At 48.1% G+C, this 20876-nt stretch overlaps 1 protein-coding gene across 18 annotated transcripts in view; it reads right to left on the bottom strand.

The window, feature by feature from the left end:
* The window catches only part of ZMYND8 (zinc finger MYND-type containing 8), a 124437-nt gene that overhangs the window by 95420 nt on the left and 8141 nt on the right, over window positions 1–20876 (bottom strand). For 8 of the 18 annotated variants that reach the window (XM_049649913.1, XM_049649920.1, XM_049649906.1 and 5 more), the window contains one exon: window positions 18456–18526. In XM_049649913.1, coding sequence (XP_049505870.1) covers window positions 18456–18526 — 71 coding nt within the window. Of the gene's footprint in view, window positions 1–18455; window positions 18734–19461; window positions 20704–20876 lie in introns of those variants that run through there. The other 10 variants (XM_049649909.1, XM_049649908.1, XM_049649919.1 and 7 more) reach the window with 10 other exon arrangements.

Genomic DNA, 20876 nt, shown 5'->3' with positions numbered 1-20876 from the left:
CAGAATGATCAGGCCTAAAACGTCAACAGAGCCGTGGCTGAGAAATTCAGGGCTAAAGAAGCTTCCAGTGAGCTGCCAGGCAAGTCCAACCTTGTGTAAATACACCACCCACAGAGGCATCTGCACCCACTAGGAAGGAAAATGATGCCTAATGTTTCACCTGGTGGCCCTGACTGCACATTTCAAACAGAAGAAAACAAAGGAACCAGTCGGTCAACAGTCACTGAGGAACAAGACAACTCGGCTACCTGGGAGATGGTCAGCAGAAGGTCCCTGCCCTGGAGGGAAGACTGCCAGAGAAAATAATAATAGTAATGTTATTGTATTAAAAATGCCTTTCGTTGACCACTTATCTGGGAGGCACTGTTCTAAACACAAACAGCAATTTACTTACCCCTCACCATGGTTCTGTGAGAAGGTAGGTACTGAGTATCCCCCTTTTACTGATGAAGAAACTGAGGCCCGGAGAAAAACAGGCCCATGATGAAGGGGCTGGTAAACATAGAATGAATATGGAATATATTCAGTAAGAACCGGATTGATTACACACAGGCAAAAAGCTGCTGAGCAGGAGAAATACCAGGAGTTTGTGAATAATACACGTCAGGAGAGAGGGTGTAGCCAGGAAAATATTTCTCTAGTTTCTTCCCAAACAGGGCTCGTGTGATTCACACCTACCATTTATTGAGGCGCTACCTGATGGAGCCCCTGGGGAATCCCATGAGCGTAGGCATGGTGTTTCTGCACCCATTTGATAGACGCAGCTCAGAAAAGCAAAGTCACTTATGTGCTCAAAGGCTCAAAGACATGCTGGGGACTCCCCTGCGGCTGACTCCCGCTCCAAAGCCCCGAACTACACCAGTCAAGGGTCTTTCTTCCCTGTGGTCGTCAGCACCACCTTGTAATTCTCTTATCACTGAGGGCATGCTGGGTGTGGGCGAGCGTCAAGCCAGCTCTATGGTTCGGTGTGTGGGCTCCACAGCCCTACCACGAGGTCTGATAGCAAGAGCTACCAGCTGTGTGTCCTCTGGCAAGCTCCTCGGCCTCTCTGTGCCTCAGTGGATTCAGCCAGGACAATGAGGATCTTTCTAAAAGGGTTCAGAATTACACGAGACAATATGTGCCAAGTGGAGGTGTCACATGTCACAGGCACCACCAGTTATGACTATTATCGTTCCCCAATGGGGGAAAGAGGAGCCAGGGCAGAGAGAAGACATTGGCCCAGAAAGCTCAAGCCAGTTTCCCCGAATCCTTCTGTACCTTCACCTCGATTCGCACCAGACTAGCTCTTCCCAGAATGTTTCTGAAAAAAAAAAAAAAAGTGTGCAATGAAGAGAGACCCAAACGTTCACGGGCTGGCACAGGTTCAACCAAGCCAGGCTCAAAATCCCTGCAGGGCTCAGGATTTCCTCCCGGAGAAAAGCAGAACAGTCCAGGTGGCCCTCGGAACTGCCCTGGGACTCCTCCTCCTCACCCCTACTCAAACAGGGCTCTTGAAGCCTGGGAGAGAGCCGGCCTCAGAGTCCTAGCTATCTGCGGAATGTATTAAGGATGCTCAACCGCACAGGTTAGTTAGAGCCTACGTGGTGCCTGACACACAGCGAGCGCTCTGCAAAGAAAGGGTGTTCCCTGCCCGTCTTCTGCCCGTTCACGTTCAGTCCCACCGCCACAGCCGCCACCTTGATCCGAGCACCAGGGCTCCTGACTTGCCCTCTACGGCAGGCAGCCTTCTTGAAACCTAAATAAGACGAGGCAGCCCCCGAGTAAAACCCGCCGAGGCCGCTCGCTGGGCGCGCCCAACATCCCATCCAGACTTATTGCCGCATTTGGTCCCGCTCACTTGTCCTCTTCCATCCACTGAACCCAACCACAATGGCCTCACACAAGCCAAGTTCATGTACACTCGCTGCCACTTCCCTCTAGAATGTTCTATGTGCAATCTTCCCGTACCTGGCAACTTCAGCTTTCGGCTCAAACATCACCCTCCAGCCCCCTTATCATTCTGAAACGTGGGTTCGGGTATGTGTGTGTGGGTGTGGGTGTGGGTGTGGGTGTGTGATCGCGATTGACTTCACTGAGATTACCTCTAGCTGAAAACTGTCGAAAATTATTTTCTTCTTTTGCTGTTTCACTTTTTTTTCTAATCTCCTCCAGAATGTGAGCTCCATCTGGGCAGTTCTTTGCCATAGCCCCGTGCATGGCACGGGGCCCGGCTCTGGGCTTGGCTCAAGAGGCATCACCGCGGACACACATCTGACCAGGTAAATGAGCAACGGAACAGTGTTAACAAAGCTCCGAGGTGACTCACAAGAAACTCCCGTTTTTCTTCCCTGGTCTAAGAATTTCTCCCCGCAGTCCAAGAAGACGGGAGGGTTGTGAGGTCAATAGGGAAGATTGCTCAAAAGGGAACCTGGCCATCTCAGGGTGCGAAAGAGAAACACCAGAACACTAGAGGGGAAATTCCCTTCTCGACAGGTACTCAGCCATTCTTTTTTTTTTTTTTTTTTAATGTTTATTTATTTTTGAGACAGAGACAGAGCACAAGCAGGGGAGGGGCAGAGAGAGAGGGAGACACGGAATCCGACGCGGGCTCCAGGCTCTGAGCCGTCAGCGCAGAGCCCAACGCGGGGCTCCAACCCACAGACCATGAGATCATGACCTGAGCCGAAGTCGGATGAGCAACCGACTGAGCCACCCAGGCGCCCCTCAGCCATTCTTGTTTCTTGCCTGAAGAGTCCATTTCTCCAAAAGTAGGGGATTAAGTAAGGATTTATATGCCAAACAGGATGGGGCCATGCAGCTAAACACAATTACTGAGAAACCAGAGGGGGGAAACTCAGGAGGTTTTCACAAGCCACCTACTTCCCAACTCTGCATTCTTCTCAAGGAGAGACAGTCTCAGAATCATTTAGCGTTAAAAAGGAGGGATGACTTTCTCCAGGGAAAACATGCTCCCCACTGGGAGACCCCCCAGTGTGATGACCATTTAACCAAATTTTTTAGTCCAGATTCTTTGCCCTTTTTCTCATCAGACCCTTTTAAGTCTGAGGATCTCTTTTCAACGCCTCCCTTAATCCTCACCAGGATGCACCAATTCTGTCCCTGCAATCGGATGCCAGGGCCCGCGGGGAGCACTTCCCTTAGTGAAGGCAGCAGTATGGGCCTGGCTGGCTCATCTTCCCTCCATCCCACTCCTGGGCGTGATTCAAGAGAAACCAAATCTGCTCTGTCTGGTCTCCATCTTCGTTCTCTCCGGCCGCTCAAAGCGTCAGCATCTCAACAGCCTGGAGAGGAGTCTAGATTTTAAAGATAACTTATTTGTCAAGCAATCCCCACCAATTACTAGGGTGTCCGGTCCCAACTCAAGGAACAGCAACCTGGCTTGAAAGACAGTCCCCGGACTGCCGAGTGGGGATAGGGGGTTATTGAAGACGGTTAAAGAGGTCAAGGACAAACCCACATCAACCTTATTAGGAAGGGGGCTCTAGTGACAGCTGATGTAATTACCCAGTGACCCAGATGGGGAGGAATCGCCAGGACATCAGTCTAGGGGTGGCTACAGACATGGCCTGGGCCAGTGGTAGCCCACTGAAGGACCATAGGGTGAATTCGATCCGCTCACAGCTGGCTGATACTTTTACAACTTTAGTTATCAGTATTTTTAAATTGGGTGAAACCACATCTAGAATAAATCCAGATGACTATCTTCTCTTAAAACAAAACAAGGGGCGCCTGGGTGGCTCAGTCAGTTTAGAGTCTGACTTTGGCTCAGGTCATGATCTCATGGTTCCTGGGTTTGAGCCCTGCATCGGACTGCACGGACAGCTCAGAGCCTGGAGCCTGCTTCGGATTCTGTGTCTCCCTCCCACTCTGCACCCTCCCCTGCTTGTGCGAGCTTGAGCACAGGCATTCCCTCTCTCTCTTTCTCTCTCTCATAGATAAATCAACGTTTAAAAAAAAAAAAAAAGCAAACAAAAACAATATCTGGCCACACAGGGTCCCCATTTCCACATGAAACAATCCTCCAGGCTGACCCCCCCCACACACACACACACACACCTTAGGATGGAACACAAGATTCCCCATAAACCAAGGTCTCCATTATTCCTTAATTGTCAAGATAATTAAATCTAACCTTGAAAGTCTCTTCAAGGCAGAGTAGAGCAGCAAAAGGCAAGAAGGCAAATACTGGGGTAAGAGAGAAAGGGCGCCTTGCTGGGGCAGCCAAGCTCTGGACCGTTCAACCCCGTCATGGTACCATCTTGGCATTCCGTCAAGCAGGAATTGCCACCCCAAAATACGTCTCTTTGGCACAAGGATTAACTCAGGCTGGTTATTTTCAAGAAACTGCAAACTCGAGAGCAGCTCTGAAAACCAAATCAAAATCACCCTTTTGTAAGAGACATTTACATGTGTAAGAAAAATCTCCATCTGTAAGAAAGTCTTCCTAGCCGGACCAAGAAGATGAGAATGACTAACTCTCTAGAAACTCTTATCAATGGGGAAGACAACAACTTAAATCTGCATAACGACCTGACCCTTGTTTGCTGTGCTTTTCCTGGTGACTCCCATAACGGATTCCCCGCCCCCAACCTCTTTTGTCTTTAGCCAAAGACGGTATTTAAGGTGTTGGCTTTGGCCATTGTGGGGAGTTACTCTGTTTTTCTGGGTCTCCCTCATGTACACAGGAGATGTATGCATTGTTAAACTTCTCTTTGTTTTCATCCTGTTAATCTGTCCTGTATCAATTAAATTATTAGACTGGCCTAAGAATCTAGAAGAAAAAAAGAGAAGTTTTCTGCCCCTAGAATAGAAGTTTGTTTATATTTTTACAAGAGGGGTAAAGTGCAAATGAAAATATACCAAACCGTTAACACTGGTTACACCTGGCTACAGATTTTTTTAGCTTTTTCTTCGTATATTTTGGCTTGTTGGAAATAAGATAGGGAAGCTGAAGAGACGCCATTTTGGAAAGGCTCCACCTCTGCTGTGTCTCTGCCAGCCCCCCTTTCCTCCCGTTCCGTATTTCACCACATCTGAGTAAACCCAAGAAGCTATGTTTCCACTCCAGGGGGAAGCATGAAAACGAGTCATTCTGAGTTTCGTCCTAGGCCCCCACACACCTCATACCATCTAAGAAGCAGCGAGCTCGAGCTCGAGGACATTGGCTTCCAACAAATCTTGGTTGACACGGGCATCCCTACCCCTGCCTTCAGTGGTTTATGGAACACCACCTATTGTTCACCTGACTCTCTGATGGACTCCTACCCTGGATTCCTGAAGGAACATGGACCTTGGACCCCTTTCCAATGCAAACCCCTAACTCACCTCTCCCTTTCTGAGTCTCCCGGATACACCGCCTGCTATACTCTACCAGTCATGCTATTCAGTTAATTCTGCTCTTGCTTCCTCCTAGCTCGTGTTTGATCTCTATCCTGCAGGAAGCCAAGGATCCTCTTGGCTTGTCCTGCGGGACCCTCTCCGGGTCCTGGAATGGCCTATGTCTCAAAGAGGCAGTGCCTTTATCGTTTGAAAGGAAAATCCAATAATCCATTTTCTTCCCTTAATTAGTCTGTAATCCTCGGAAGAGATTCTTTTTTCTAAAAACACTTACTGAGCAGCTACTCTAAATCGCTAGCACCAGGTTGGTCAGAGTTGAGAGGGAGACCTGGTGCCCATATCCGTCTACTGACACACAGGTCAGTGAATTCTACGATGCAGGGTTGATTTGGGAGGCTGGGGAGAGGGTGGCCCGGCATATCCTATGGTATTTGTCCCCCACCAGTATTCCAAGATGCCAAAGGGCCTGGCAAAAAGGCAGTTCAGTGGAGCGCGAATAAGAAATGCCCACCGGAAGGGCACCTCGGCTCAGTCGGTTACGCATCCTACTTCGGCTCAGATCAGGATCTCTTGGTTCGTGAGTTCGACCTGCGTGAATTCCTGGCTGTCAGGGCAGAGTCCACTTCAGATCCTAGGTCTCCTTCTCTCTCTGCCCCTCCCCCGCTCCCAAGGTGCAGGTGCTCGGTCTCTCTCAAACATTACAAAAAAAAAAAAAAAAAAAAAATGCTAACCTGAGAACACAGGGAGCCGGCCATGCTCTCTCTTTTCAAAAAATGGGGGGTGCCTGGGTGGCGCAGTCGGTTAAGCGTCCGACTTCAGCCAGGTCACGATCTCGCGGTCCGTGAGTTCGAGCCCCGCGTCAGGCTCTGGGCTGATGGCTCGGAGCCTGGAGCCTGTTTCCGATTCTGTGTCTCCCTCTTTCTCTGCCCCTCCCCCGTTCATGCTCTGTCTCTCTCTGTCCCAAAAATAAAATAAAAAATGTTGAAAAAAAAAAAATTAAAAAAAATAAAAAAATAAAAAAAAAAAAATGGGAGGCCCCCAGGAGGTTTGATCAAGCAAAACTTCAGTTCTGATGTAATTGTTTATTCAGCATATTCTGGGCTGCACCAATCCCTGACTGGGTTATTTTCACCAACAGCATCCAGCACGGCACCCGCCAATGTATGAAAGCTACACAGCAGCCCTGTCGGATAGAACTTTCTATAATGACAGCAATCGCCTCGGCTACACGTGGCTACCAGGTGACTGAAATGTGGCCAGTGCAACTATAGTTTTAATTAACATAAATTTAAAGAGCCACATATAGCAAACAGCATAGCTGTAAGGAACTCTGTATTAAACAGACGAGAGCCGGCGTGGAGTCAGCAGAACACCTCAGAATCTTCCACCCATCCGTATTTGAGGAATTTGCCAGGTGTCTTCAAGGCGTAATGCCTGATGCCTAGAAATAGGTGCATGGCCTTGTCTTTGATTCCTCCCTTAGCCTGGCTTGGTAATTCTCAAGCCTTTAGTACGTATAAGAATGCCTGACCAGAGCTGATTACTGTACTTTCATGGACAAATTTAAGGGACTTTCCAGGGTGATTTTGACGTTGGAAGCTAAAGGGCTCCAATGAAGGAGGACCAGAGTGAGGAGGGCTTTAGCTTAGTCTGGAAGGATCTGTAAAGGTGTGCCCCAGCAATGAGCAGGAGAGGAACTAGCATATCCCAAGACAGACACTCGGGCTGGAAGGCTGTATAGGGCAACAGGCAGGTTCCGCAGGGACGCTGACCAGAGCCTGGAAAGGACAGGGAGGGAGTAGGGCCTTGAATCTCTGCTCAAGACTGTGGTCTTAAGGAGCCCTTAGAAACTTAAAGCAGGAGAGCAAGACAATCGGACTTGTGTTTTGGAAAGGGCCCTACCAGAAGTGGTATTAATGCATCGGGAAGGAAAGAAATCAGAGGGAAGGGGGGCATTTCAAAGAGTGCTGTATCCTTGGGGGGAAAGAAAGACAGGCCACCAATCGTTTCAGGGAGAGCAGACATCTGAGCTTGGGTAATTATTTCCAGGCACGGATTATGCTGGAAACAAAGCCACCCTCTCTAGCTGAAAGGCTGTTTTTACTTCGTTCTCCAGGATAAAAGTTCTATCCATCTGATAGACAAAGTCAAGCCATTCACTCATTCGTTCAAAATAAATATTTATTGCACAGCAACCAGCACAGGCACACTGGTAATAAAATAGGCAGAGGGCACAGCAGGATCAACAAAAACAAAAGGCAGGACCCACCCTCATTTGGAACGTTAGACTCAGGGGGGTTGGGAGGTTAGGAGAGAGGAGAGGGGAGGATCTCCCAGGTCTGAGCAAAGACCCCGTGGCTCTGGAATCTAGAAGGTAGGTGTGTCCCAAGTAAGACAGAAAAGGGGAACACAGGGAAAAGCTGAAACGGTAGGCAGGGGGTAACACATGCGGATTTTAGGGTTGTGATCTTCATCCGAAACTACGGAGAAGGCACTTTAAAGTAGGTTAAAAGAGAACAGGAAAAGAGTTTAAAGTAGGAAGTGGTAGTCAGAAGGGATGTTCCTTTCCGAAAGATTGGGGGGCGGGGGGGGGGGCGGGACAGAGACAGTGGGACCAGTTAAGAGACCTACAGAATGGTATTTAGGATATAATATTGTAAGAAAATGACACCAAAAAAGGCAAAAGGACAGAAGAATTAGAATAAGTCCCCTATCTCTGGCCTAGCCAACTGGCAGAATACTAGCTTATCGGACAGGGTAGAGAAGCAGGTGTTTTGCTGGGGTGGAGCGGGGAGGGCAGGAGAACAGGTTGAGATGGGACCTGCTGAGTTTGAGACACCCATGAACAACAGGTAGGGAGGTCAGGTAGGCAGCTGGCCCTCTCCGCCTCATGACTCAGGAAAAATCTAGGTTGGAAATAAAAAATGTGTGAGTCACAAAGCTACGGATGTGGGCGAGATCACTCAGGGAAAGAACATGCTGGGAGAGAGGACAGGGCCAAGCTTTCCACAACGCCAACATTTAATGGCTGAAGAGAAGCGAGGGTGCCAGGGAAACGGGAGGAGAACGAGGACAGCGGTGGCAAAAAAAAAAAAAAGCCAAGGAAGAGATGTTTCCAGGAGAAGAATGAACAGCAATGGCCCACACACCTGTCAGATCAAGGTAAATGAGTCCCGAAAACCTCCACCAGAAAAAGCAACATGGAGTCTGCAGGAAGCTCAGTGACAAAAGTGACAAATGGGCAGGTGAGGAAACCAAGACACAAAGACGCTTCTCCTAAGAAACCTGGCGTGGAGGAAGAGGCCAGAAACAGGAAGAACTACTAATAGAAAACATGCAGGCTTGGGAGAGACTTTAACGTGTTGAGAAGTCGACGCGTCCATCAAAAGGTTAAACAGAAGTGCCCTAGGACCGCCGGAACCCCACGCCTACCTAGGTCTATAACCAAGAGACATGAAAACATACACCCACACAAAAACTCACACAAAATCGTCACGTCGGCATCATGCAGGGGAGCCAAAACACAGAAACAAGTCGAATGTCTACTAACGGATGAGTGGACGATAAAAATGTGGTATATCCACAATACAGCATTATTCGGCCATAAAAAGGAACGTAGTGCTAATCTAGGCCACAATGTGGCTGGGTCTTGAAAGCATTATTCTAAGGAAAAGAAGTCAGACCCAAAAGGTCCTATGCTATTATGATTTCATTTAGATGAAAACAACCAAAATAAGTAAATCCACAAGGATAGAAGGTAGATTTGTGGTTGTCAGGACTGGGGTAAGGGACAATGGGGAGTGATTACTAATGGGGGGGGGGGATTTCTTATTGGGACGAGGAAAATGTTAAAAATCGATTGCACCACACTCTAAACATATTAAAAACCACTGAAGTGTCTACCTTAAGATGGAGAATTGTACACTATATGAATTATAGCTCAATAAAGTTTTTGTTTTTGTTCTTGTTTTTAAAGGTCTGTGAAATGCCGGGTTTCTAGGTTCCCAGGAAAGCTGGAGGTGGGTAGAAGGAACTTGGGGTGGAGGTTTGGAGGGCCCTATAATATTGCACTCAACTCCCACTGTGAGACGTGGGCTTTCCAAACTTGCTCTCCCCCAACCCCAAAGGTCGATGGTGAAGAACCAACCACCAAGGGAGCAAACCTATTTGAAAGTTTCAGGAGGAAAAAAAAAAAAGCCAGGATCTCTAAAAGGCCTCAGACCTGGAACGAGAGTTCTACAGGCATCTGGAGAAAGAAAAGGAGACAGTTCTTTATCAAAGTTGAAAACAGTCTATCTTAGATCACAGTCTTATAGAATAACAAGAGTCACATAAACATAAAGCATGGGTCAGGCTTCAAAACGGGGCAAAAAAAACCCACCTGGGTGGCTCAGTCGGTTAAGCACTGACTTCGGCTCAAGTCATGATCTCACGGTTTGTGAGCCTGAGCCCCATGTCAGGCCCTATGTTGACAGCTCTGAGCCTGGAGCCTGCTTCCGATTCTGTGTCTCCCTCTCTCCCTGTCCCTTCCCCTGCTCATGCTCTGTCTCTCTCTCCCTCTCTCTCTCAAAAATAAATAAACGTTTTAAAAAAAAAATTCAAAATGGCCCCCCCAAAAAAGCGGGGGGGGCCAACACAAAGTTTTCCACAAGTGAACCACAAAAACTAAATTGCACAGACGGGGAGACAGGATCCCACGAACAGATGCATGGCGGATGCTCCGCTGGCCGAGAGAAGGTAGATCTCTCATTTGGAAAGTCATTATCCAACATCTTCAGAGTTCTGGGACGTTTTAAGCCTTCTTGGGAGAGGAACAATCTGGTAGTTATCTACCTCACAAATAAATGTCTTCCGCTGCAGGCTATCCAAGAGCCAGAATAGAGTTAAAAATACTGATGCTCATTTTTTTTTTCAAAAGAAAATTCTCAGCATTTTCTGCATCCTACTGTGATTTAAGAATGTTTTTGGTTATATTTTCTCAAAGAGTTTCCTTGGGGGGGAAAAAAAATGACAGAAGGTCTCTATCTTATTGCCATCCTCATAAACAATCCCTTTGTGAAACAGTCTTAATTTACATACAACAGTGAGAACCAGGATCCTGTACTAATTCAGGTCTGGGGCTGGTTAGCAAATTGCTATAATTGTCTATTCTCTAACATCCTGTCTCAGAAAACATATCCCTAACCCAGGCAAATCTCAGCAAGAATGATACTGTCAAGATTTTAATATCTCGGGCTTCCGCTGAATCTGTGCACGGTTTCCAAGCGGCTCTTTCCCTCGTGCGGGTGACATTACACAGACATTTTTAAAAATGATTTCAGCTCCGGCAGCCTGGCACCCGCACACACCACAATCGTTACCGCAGAATGCACACACGGCAGAAGAAGAGGCGACGCGGCCCGAACAGGGGAGCCTTTGTTTTTCTTTGTTTTTTTTTTTTTTTCACCGTTTTTTATTTATTTTTGGGACAGAGAGAGACAGAGCATGAACGGGGGGGGGGCAGAGAGAGAGGGAGACACAGAATCGGAAACAGGCTCCAGGCTCCGAGCCATCAGCCCAGAGCCCGACGCGGGGCTCGAACTCACCGACCGCGAGATCGTGACCTGGCTGAAGTCGGACGCTTAACCGACTGGGTTAAAGGCTCCCGAACAGGGGAGCCTTTGTACGGAGACGTGAACTCACGGAGACCATCATCTTTCAGACTTCAGATCCCTGCCCTCGGAGGGGTTTGCTCTGAGTCATGCACAGTGTGGCCAACATCCTGCAAGGGGCTGTGCTGTGACCAGTCTCGTGCAGAGAATGCAAACTGACAAGCCACTCCTGACCTCACAGAGATGTGTTGCTGGGTTCGTGCGTGGTCTTTGAGAAACTGGCCTGCACAAACCGCATTTCAAAGTCAGGCATTCTTACAGGGGGGTGGAAAAATCCTGGCAACACCGTTGAGCCAATATTCCTGCTGGTCAGCAGTCAGAGGGATGCATCCTCCCCTATTACTGAAGGAAGGCACTCTCCTGTTCAACTGCCCTGGCACCCCTAGGTGCAGCCAGCTAATCTCACTCATCTACCTACGGACATCTGACCTGGCATCCTTGGGATGGAGCTCACGGCTATGGACACAGGTTTAAACCCAAAGATCAAACCCGACCCCGGTTCTCCACTTCGCGACTCCACGAATCCCGCCGCCCCTCAGTTTCCTTCACCGTAAAATGGGAGTAACAGAACAACACAGCGTGATTAGAAAAGTCAAATGAACACGATCTCGCGGTCCGTGAGTTTGAGCCCCGCGTCAGGCTCTGGGCTGATGGCTCGGAGCCTGTTTCTGATTCTGTGTCTCCCTCTCTCTCTGCCCCTCCCCCGTTCATGCTCTGTCTCTCTCTGTCCCAAAAATAAATAAAAAACGTTGAAAAAAAAAATTAAAAAAAAGAAAAGTCAAATGAAGTAATTTGCATAGAATACCAGGCACCTAGTAAGTACTCAGAAAACACGAAACAGGTAAACACACCTGGTATCTTCTCAGCAGATCATTATCCTCGGACACAAATGTCAACCTGACATCCTGAAAGCTCGAAAGCTTGGTCTCCAGAGAACTAGAACACTCCGGTAAATGCCAAGGCTGGGGTAATGGCAATGACTGGCTTGGGAATTACTCAGTTAATAAATGAGTACGTGTCATGGGTGTATAAAGTGAAATTTAGTTAGAGAATCTGAAGAGACGTATGGACTAGATGTCGGGATAGAATTAAAGAACCGAGGGCCAATTATTGGAGTTTCCAAGTTTCCCAAGCAGAGTGCAGTTCACGGCCTGCTCTCCACCTGCAAGTGGGAAAGAATGGTGTCGTTTCTCAAGATGCCCAAATGGCCATATCAGCTCCTGAGGAATTATCTCCTCGCTGGTGGGGGCAGGTGGTGGGTTCAGGGGTCCAGACACCAGCCCTTCCCTGGCCAAAGGGCAGATACATGACACAAGATGAGCGACTCTCCCAGAGGACTTTGCCCTCTCTTGACCCCGAGGAGACTGTGAACTGGCTCTGTCCCCAGAACAGCCCCGGACCTCCAGCCTTCCCATCAACCCCATGAGCCAAGTGACCCCCTTCCAGTCCATCGTTTTCCTGCTCCAACCCACTAGAACCGACTTCCGCGGCTCACGACCAAAAAAAAGCCCAACCGAGTGACCGACTGAGTGATGTCGTTTGGGGACTGAAGCACTGAATTTCCCAAACCACAAGAGAAGCGGGCTGGAGAACTAAGTACGTGTCCGATGGATCCAAATCATCCCACCGTGGACTGAGAGATAATTAGGAGTGAAAGGAGAGACAAGACTTTGTCCCAGTCAGCCCTTTCGAGCACGCCATTTTGACCACACTGACCTCAGCTCTCAGAATCTGAGCCGGACATCTGGGTGGCTCAGTCTATTGGGTGTCCAGGGACTCTTGATTTCAGTTCAAGTCATGATCTCATGGTTTGTGGGATCGAGCCCCATACTGGGCTCTGTGTTGACAGTGTGGCGCCTGCTAGGGATTCTCTCTCTCTCTCTCTCTCTCTCTCTGCCCCTCGCCCACTCGCTCACAAGCTCTCTCAAAATAAATACATAAACATGAAAAAAGGGAAGAAAAAGAACGTGAGCAACCCAGTAGTGTAACTTCAGGCCTCTGTGAATGCGACTTATTCACCTGACCCAAGGCTCTAGACACAAGAGCAGCCAGTCACCTGGCCACCCAACCCTGGAAGACAGGAGCTCGGTTCCACACAAAGAAAGCCATCCAAGGCAGTCCGGGGAGGGCAGAAAGGTCTCCCTCAAAACGAGGTGACCCCTTCCATTCCCGCTCATGGTTTCCTCACCACAGCAAGGGCCCCAAAGGCCCTAGGAAAATCAGGCCAAACTGGCTGCAGACGAGCTTTCTTCAAATGTCATAGAGGCCCAGAGGATGGCAACCCTATCCCAAGCCTGCCTGTCGGGAAGCCTACAATTCCTCACAGTCTGGGCTTGGTTTCCCCATCTGTCTCCACACCCCCTTCCCTAGAGGTTCTAACTAGGGGAAGTCATAGAACGTGGTAAGTAGGGCTTTCACCTGACAGGCTTATCAATCCAAGCTCATCCCTCTTCCTGCTGGATGTAATCCTGGCTAACATTTCTGAGCACGTGCCATGCCCCAGTTCTGAGCGCCCCGTGTGCGTGAGCAAATTTAATCCTTCACCACAACTCTCTGGCTTTACCCTCCCCATGGATAAGAGGAGACTGAGCCACAAAGAATAACCCAGCTAGGCAGGGGGCAGGCCAGAGTGTGAACCCAGGGAGTGTGGCTCCAGAAGAGGTTTTTTTAAACCTCGAAGCCACCCTTCCCAGCTTCTCAAACGGAAGGGGTGGTTGAGCATAGCGGTCTAGGACCTGGGGAGAGAAGGAGACTACATTTCAGCAGAGAAGACCATCAATAAACAAATAAATAAGGGGGCACCTTGATGGCTCAGTCGATTAAGCATCCAACTTCGGCTCAGGCCATGATCTCGCGGTTCGTGGGTTCAGGCCCTGCATAGAGCTCCCTACTGCCAGCACAGAGCCCACTTTGGATCCTCTGTTCCCCTGTCTCTCTGCCCCTCCCCTGCTCACACCCGATCTCTCTCTCAAAAATAGATAAACATTAAAAAAAAAAAAAAAAAAAGGTACAAGGTCATGAACAAGGATTATGAAAAAACTCTGGAATGAGCTTGAGGAACCTTCTGGAACACCATAAATGATCAAGTCTCTGGATCTGGGTTGTGGTCCCACAAGTGTTTAAGTTCACCAAGCTGTACATCAATGATAAGATTTAAAATGTACCAGAAAATAGTAACCAAATGGCAGATGGTGAGAGACAGCTTTCTCAGTACGGGAGTGAAAAAGTTATAGACAAGAGGGGAGAAGTCTGGAATGATCCACGTGGTCATGGCTCACAATTTGAGACAAGCGTACAAACTCATGTTTAGTTTAACATAGACACAGAGGGAAATCTTCATAGATGTGTGTATACGTACGGGTCAGTATACGCGGTCTCCTTGCTCTGTCGGCCGAGAGGACCGAAAAAAGACAAAAAAAAGACATCTCCATAGCAACAAGCACACTGAGGACCCAGAGCTTGGTTTCCAATGCCACTCTCCAATAAAAGGAACCAGAGTGCCCTGGGGAAATGGCTAGCTCTAGGGACGAGGCGGAAAATATACAAGATGAGCCCAGCACATCTTGTAGTGGCCAAAATAATTAAGGGTTCAGTCAATCAAACAAACCCCACTGATGTCAAAGGGACACAGGAATCACCTGAAAGAGTGCTCAATGGCCAAAGCTGGAAACTTTTTTTTTTTTTTTAAGATTTTATTTTTAAATAATCTCTACACCCACGGTGGGGCTTGAACTCACAACCCCGAGATCAAGAGTTGCACGCTCTACCAACTGCACCAGCCAGACACCTCCTAAAACTAGAACATCTTGATCAACAAAATAACTAAGAAGTATCGGACTACAACCCAAGGTTTAAAATAAACGAGTCCATGGACGTCTGGGTGGCTCAGTCCATGAAGCATCCCACTCTGGATTCCGGCTGAGGTCATGATCTCGTTATTTGTGAGATCAAGTCCCAAGTCCCAGTGCAGAACCTGCCTGGGATTCTCTCTCTCCCTCTCTGGCCCTCCCCGACTCACTGTCACATTCTCTCTCTCCCTCTCTCTCAAGATAAATAAACTTTTAGGAAAAATAATAAATAAGGAAATTTTTTTTAAAACAGCAATAATAATTGAGTCCATGCTGCGATAAATGACTGAGTAACAAAAAACTGGGAAGTAACAAATAACCCTCATACAGAATTCCAAATAATTTGTGTACATGCTCTGGCCTCAAGGAGGTAGAGTATACTCACCACCCACTAGGTGTGGGTGGGCTTCATGATTTCATTAATAAAGAGCATAGCACAAGAGGGTGGTGAGCTAACGAACCTGACCTCAGCCAGGTGGTCAAGGTCAACGTCACCAGCCATAAACCACATCGGTAACATGTACCCTTGATGTGATGTGCTGAAAACAGTACTTCACTCTGTGGTCCTCCTCCCCCAAAGCTTGCAATCCCAGCCCACCAGAGTCTAGTTACAGGGGAAACATCAGATAAATCCCAGTCGAGGGGCAGTCCACAAAATACCTGAGCAGTACTCCTCAAAACTATCAAGGTCATCAAAAACAAGGAAAGTCTGAGAAACTGGGACAGCCAAGAGGAGACCAGGAGCCACGATAACTACACATAACCCGGTTTACTGGGTGGGATCTCAGAACAGGAAAGCGACGTCCGCAGAAAAACCAAGGGAAGCCAAACAAAGTACAAACTTACAGACTCATTAACTGTGCCAAATGCACCATGCTAACGTATGATGTTAATAATGGGGAAAAGCTATCTGGGTGCGTGTGCGGGTATGCGTGTGGGGAGTAGGAGGGGTGACACGGGAACACTTGTCGCTGTCTTCCCAACTTTCCGGAAATCTAAAACTGCTCTAAAATTAGAAACCACTTTTAAAAATATAACAGAAAACGATGGAATGGCTCCTCTGAACTGGATAAACCCTGAAGGCCTCCGGGAAAGGACGTCTGAGATCAATCTGAGAGATGAGAAATAGCCAGCAAGACCCAGAGTAGCATGTTCCCAGCGAAGGACACAGGACACACGGGGCCCCAAGAGGGACCGGAGGGGAAGGAGGCAGGGCTGCTCAGAGTCAGGGAGAGAAATGGTAGAGGGGAACAGAAGGTCACAGGATTCAAGAAGGCAGGTGGCCTGACCCAGGTAGGTAGGTCATGGCGACCTCCAACTGGAGCCTGGGGGCACTGGGAGGTCAGTGGAAGGAGTTAGCAAGATGAGCAAGATCTGACCTGTTTTCTAAGAGCGCCCTAGCTGCTGCAGGGGCAGGGACAGGGCCAGAGTGGGGCAACGAGAGCAAGGGACAGTGGTCACCCCAGAGTGACCACTTCAGGCGCCACAGTCATTGGAGACGCGACCTGGTGAAGATGTGGGAGCCCCCAGGAGGTCTGTAAAGAAGGTAAGGGGTGGGGAGGCCTGAGCAAAGTGAGCCTCCCACCCAGGCTGACGATCCCCAAGTCTGACGCTTTTGGAAAAGTCTCCACAACGAGGCTATGGGACATTCCAGGCGCGGAGTGTCCAGGGAGAAAGAGCCTCCTTGGTGGCAGAGCCTCGCCTCGGTTCGACCACATCCTACATTTGCTCCCTGTGAGATGCTGTCATTCAGAGCCTCAGTGTCCTCATCTGCAAAGTGAGAAGAACACTTCTCACCTCCTAAGGGGACTGGAATAAAGCTCAACAAGAAAAGACTTCCGGTACAAACTGTCAGTAAGCATTATTTCTACAAGAAATGCCCAAGGTGGAAAGAATCTCAGAATCTTATCCAACATCCCATTTTAAAGATAAAAATGTGGGGGTGCCTGGGTAGCTCAGTCGGTTAAGCATCAGACTTTGGCTCAGGTCATGATCTCACGGTTCATGAGTTCAAGCCCCACGTCGGGCTCTGTGCTCACAGCTCAAAGCCTGGAGCCTGCTTAGGATTCTGTGTCTCCCTCTCTCTCTCTCTGCTCCTCCCCCGCTCATGCTCTGTCTCTCTCTCTCTCTCAAATAAACATAAAAAAATTGTTTTTAATAAATAAAGATAAGAACGTGGAGGCACAAAGACTGAAACTGTGCAGGTGAAGAGCTTAGTGAGGACAAAGTCACCCCCACCCTGGCCCACCCCACCCCCCACCCTACCCGGACCCATTCTCTGGGCTTTCTCCACAGGTTCCATTCTGACCACAAGGGAACTGGGAGAGGCTCCCTCATCAACAACCGTCTCAAAACACCTCTTCAGGAAAGTTCTGAAAACTTGCTCAAAACTCCCCCACAGTTCTCCATACCATTATAGGTGCTGCTAGCCCAGGACAGGGATGGCAGGGGGTGAGGGGGTTGATGAAGGGCCCCGCAGACTAGGCCCAACCTCCCGAAATCCTGAGTCTGCTCCAACCCCCAGGCACGCTCAAGCAGCCTGGGCTCCTCACCATCCCCACCCCTGAACCATGCTGGGCCCCCCCCATCTGTCAGGCATAGCCCCAACAACGGCCAGCTTCCACTTCCAGAGTCACTATCTGACCCTCACTTTGCCCAAAATGACAGGGGTATCTTATAAAAATAAGCTTTGATTTTCAGGTGCCTCTAGGGAGCCACTTCTTCTTATGCTCCCTAGCTGGAGTCTAGAAAGATCTAGAATCTTCCTGGCAGTCTGCAATAACCTCTCCAGCCTTTCTCACCTCCCCTATAACCCTCAGCTCAGAGCAGACATTCAATGACTTGTTGAAGGAATAACACCACCTTGGTACAACCATTAAGTTTGTAGATTAGCATTTTCATCAATCAAAGATGTGGAAAACATCGCAGTAGCTCGGTCGTGAAAACACCCCGAAGGCAAAAGCGAATAACTACTTTCTTCTGGGAAGCCTCGTACAATCTCACACGGACCAAATGAAAAGCACCAATCTCACAATTAGAAGATTTTGAAGAGTCTGATGCAGGACTCTGAACTAAAACATAAACCCATGGTTGCTCTAATTGGCTAAATTTTGTCCTAAATGCAAAGGTTGGCCCCAGCATTCCAGAAAGTCCTACATTTCCTCTGTATCTCTAACCAAGACCACCGTTTTTCAATGAAGTGGGCCGACTCTGTTTCACTTCTGTGATTCCAAAGAGGCCTGTTATTAAAATCAGAAACCCAGCAGCAGCTGGATACTCCCATTGCTTCTAGAACACGCTGTATTTAAATTCTGAATTCCTGAAAGTCACCCTGCAGAGAGGAGCCAGCCCCTCCCCCTCAGTCATGACACACACATAAAATTTACTGTTGGGACAGGTCGGTTTACCTATACAGACACACAAGGGAAAGGGAATCAAAAGGCCGGGGAATTCTCCACAAATTAGGTCCATCCATCAAAGGTTCCTCCTCTCAAAATCAGAGGAGTGTTACAGCCTCGGATCCGAAAGCCACACTTCGCTGCACTGCAACAACTAGAAAAAGAAATTCCAATTTCCTCCTCTGCTCTGGAATAGAGAATACAAGATTTTTACTCACCTTTGGAGCGAGTAGAGATGTCCATGCCCTCCACCACCTCCTGTTCTGTTTTTATTTCCTCTTCAGCCAAGCTGAAACAGAGCAAATTAGGTTCACGTTTAGGTAGACTGAGAACTTGCCCCATGGGGGCAGCTATTTAGAAGTTCTAACAACAAACCCGCATTGAAGCCAATCCCCCATCCTTATGCAGGGCTGGGGGGCGGGGGGGGGGGGCAAGAAACCCACGTTGGATTTCAAACAAAAGTGTTAAGACTCCTAAAGGGGTTTTTCAAACCACTAGGTTGTTCTTTTTTTAAGTCAAATTACTATTCCAGTTGTCATGCTGTTGGGGGATGCAAAAAAAAAAAAAAAAACAAAAACAAAAAAACATTTTTTTTTTTTTTAGACACACAATTACAATCTGCCCCTGAGGGCCAATGAGAACCCAGCCAACAAGTAAACAAGTGTCTTGTTGTTAACACTGGGTTCAGGTTAGAGGTGGTTCACAGGGTACCCTGAGTTCTGATCTCTGAATTCTGCAAGGCAGGGAGCATTACACAGACCTCTTGGCTAAATCTTAGGATTTCTCGACGAGGCAGGAACGTGTAAAAATATACAGGTGAAATTGCAAAGTGAAAAAATATGCCCAGGTTAGAAGCAAAAAGCCTGGTCTCAGAACATTCATTCAAAACACTAGCACTTGTCCCAGGAATTGGGCTTGGGGTACCCACACTCCCATCCCCTGGATGTTTCCTCTCAGTAGCAGGCATGGCTCAGAGAAAGCATTCAGCACTCTTGAGCTGTGACTAATTATCCCCCACCACAAAAGTGGAATGAGGAAGGATTATTTAAAAGACAGGCTGAGTTGGGGGTTGGGGGGGAGCAGTCCCCTTGGCTGGGAAGGTCTACCAGACTCTTCTCTCACTCTCTCGGCTGGAACTCCTGTTGAACAGAGTGCAGACCATTTCATGTGTTCCGGAACCACACACACACACACACACACACACACACACACACACACACACACCTCTCCCAGGCAAGCCAGTAGAGTTCTGCTTTAGCAGGTGCAAAATGTTCGAGGTGCTGGAACTTCCCAAGCACTCAGGGTGACCATGAAGTGATATGAATCTGAGGAAGTACTTTAGCTGCAATCCCATCAGTCTGTGGTTCACCATGAAGAAATGGGTGCATCACCAACTGACATGGCTGGAATTTTCCATTTGGAAGACTCAAAGCCAGGACTGGAGGGGAAGGCTGAGTGAGAGAGGAAGGATCAGAATGTCCCTTCTGTGCTCTGTGGCCTGAGACTGTGACAAAAGGGGAGTCCAAAATGGCCTGGAACCTCAGGATCCACAGAAATGGATTTAGGAGAGGGCCATGTCTGATAAGGGAAGAGGGTTCAGGATAAGAACCAGACAGAAAGGAAGAAATTATGGCCCAGAAGAAAATTAGAAGAACTTGCACACCTCAAACTTAACTAGTCCCAGCAGAGAGAATAAAGAGAGGTAGTTTGAAATTGGTTGGAATATTAACACACTTTGCTCACTGATATGGAACCCTATTAACAATTTCACTTATAGCATCTGCAGAGAAAGCCCGCGACACAAATTCACCAAAGAAACAACGGGCATGTTGTCACAAACGGTTTCCATCAAAAAGACTCTTCGATGTAAACACTTCACTAACATGCAATATTCCAGGGTGATTTGTGGAAGGTGATTTCAGCACGTTTACCTTTTTACTCCCAACTTCAGAGACAGACATTCTCAACAGGGAAACACAGACACTCTGCCTGCAACCACACACATATTGTCCAAATGGATACTGCTGACAGTTTCTTGCTTGGGGTGCCTGGAAATACATTTGCGTAAAACACCCAGAGCAGCTCTCAGAGATGATCTGAGTTGAGCTGATCAACCCAAAGAGAACAAACAGCAACCTTGATCTTTCTAACAACTAGAATCTGTTTCCCTCTCTAGCATGAAGTATGTGAAATCCTAAACTCACTGCCACTGATCCCCTATTTTGAGTGACAGAGAAAACACTCAGCTGGGATCCAACCAAAACGTACAGTGAGAAAACGATTATGCAGAATAGAGCCCCCAAAACCCACTTGAAGGATTTCTGCGGTGATGAAAACATTCAAAGGTGTATTGATCATGGAGGAGGGACTGCATTCAAGAGAACAATTATTTGGCCTCCTACAGCCCAGAGGCGCAGAGTACTTCAGGCAGGGATGCTGCTGAGAAGCTAGGAAAATGCAAACTAGTTATGTGGTGGCTGTTTGCTGCTGCAGAAGGGGGGGAAGGGGGGGGTGAGTGAAGTTGTTTTATCTTTATCTTTCCAAGTATTACCAGTGGGCACCATATTCACCCCACTTTACCAGCAGCATCACCAGCTTCAGCCAAGGATTTTAAGCATGATTTCAGAAAACCCATCTTT

This window comes from Panthera uncia, assembly GCF_023721935.1.
Source record: "Panthera uncia isolate 11264 chromosome A3 unlocalized genomic scaffold, Puncia_PCG_1.0 HiC_scaffold_11, whole genome shotgun sequence".
In the NCBI taxonomy this organism is placed as follows: Eukaryota; Metazoa; Chordata; class Mammalia; order Carnivora; family Felidae; genus Panthera; species Panthera uncia.
Note: the sequence above shows the minus strand (reverse complement) of the source record. Positions and strands in the feature narration are given on the sequence as shown.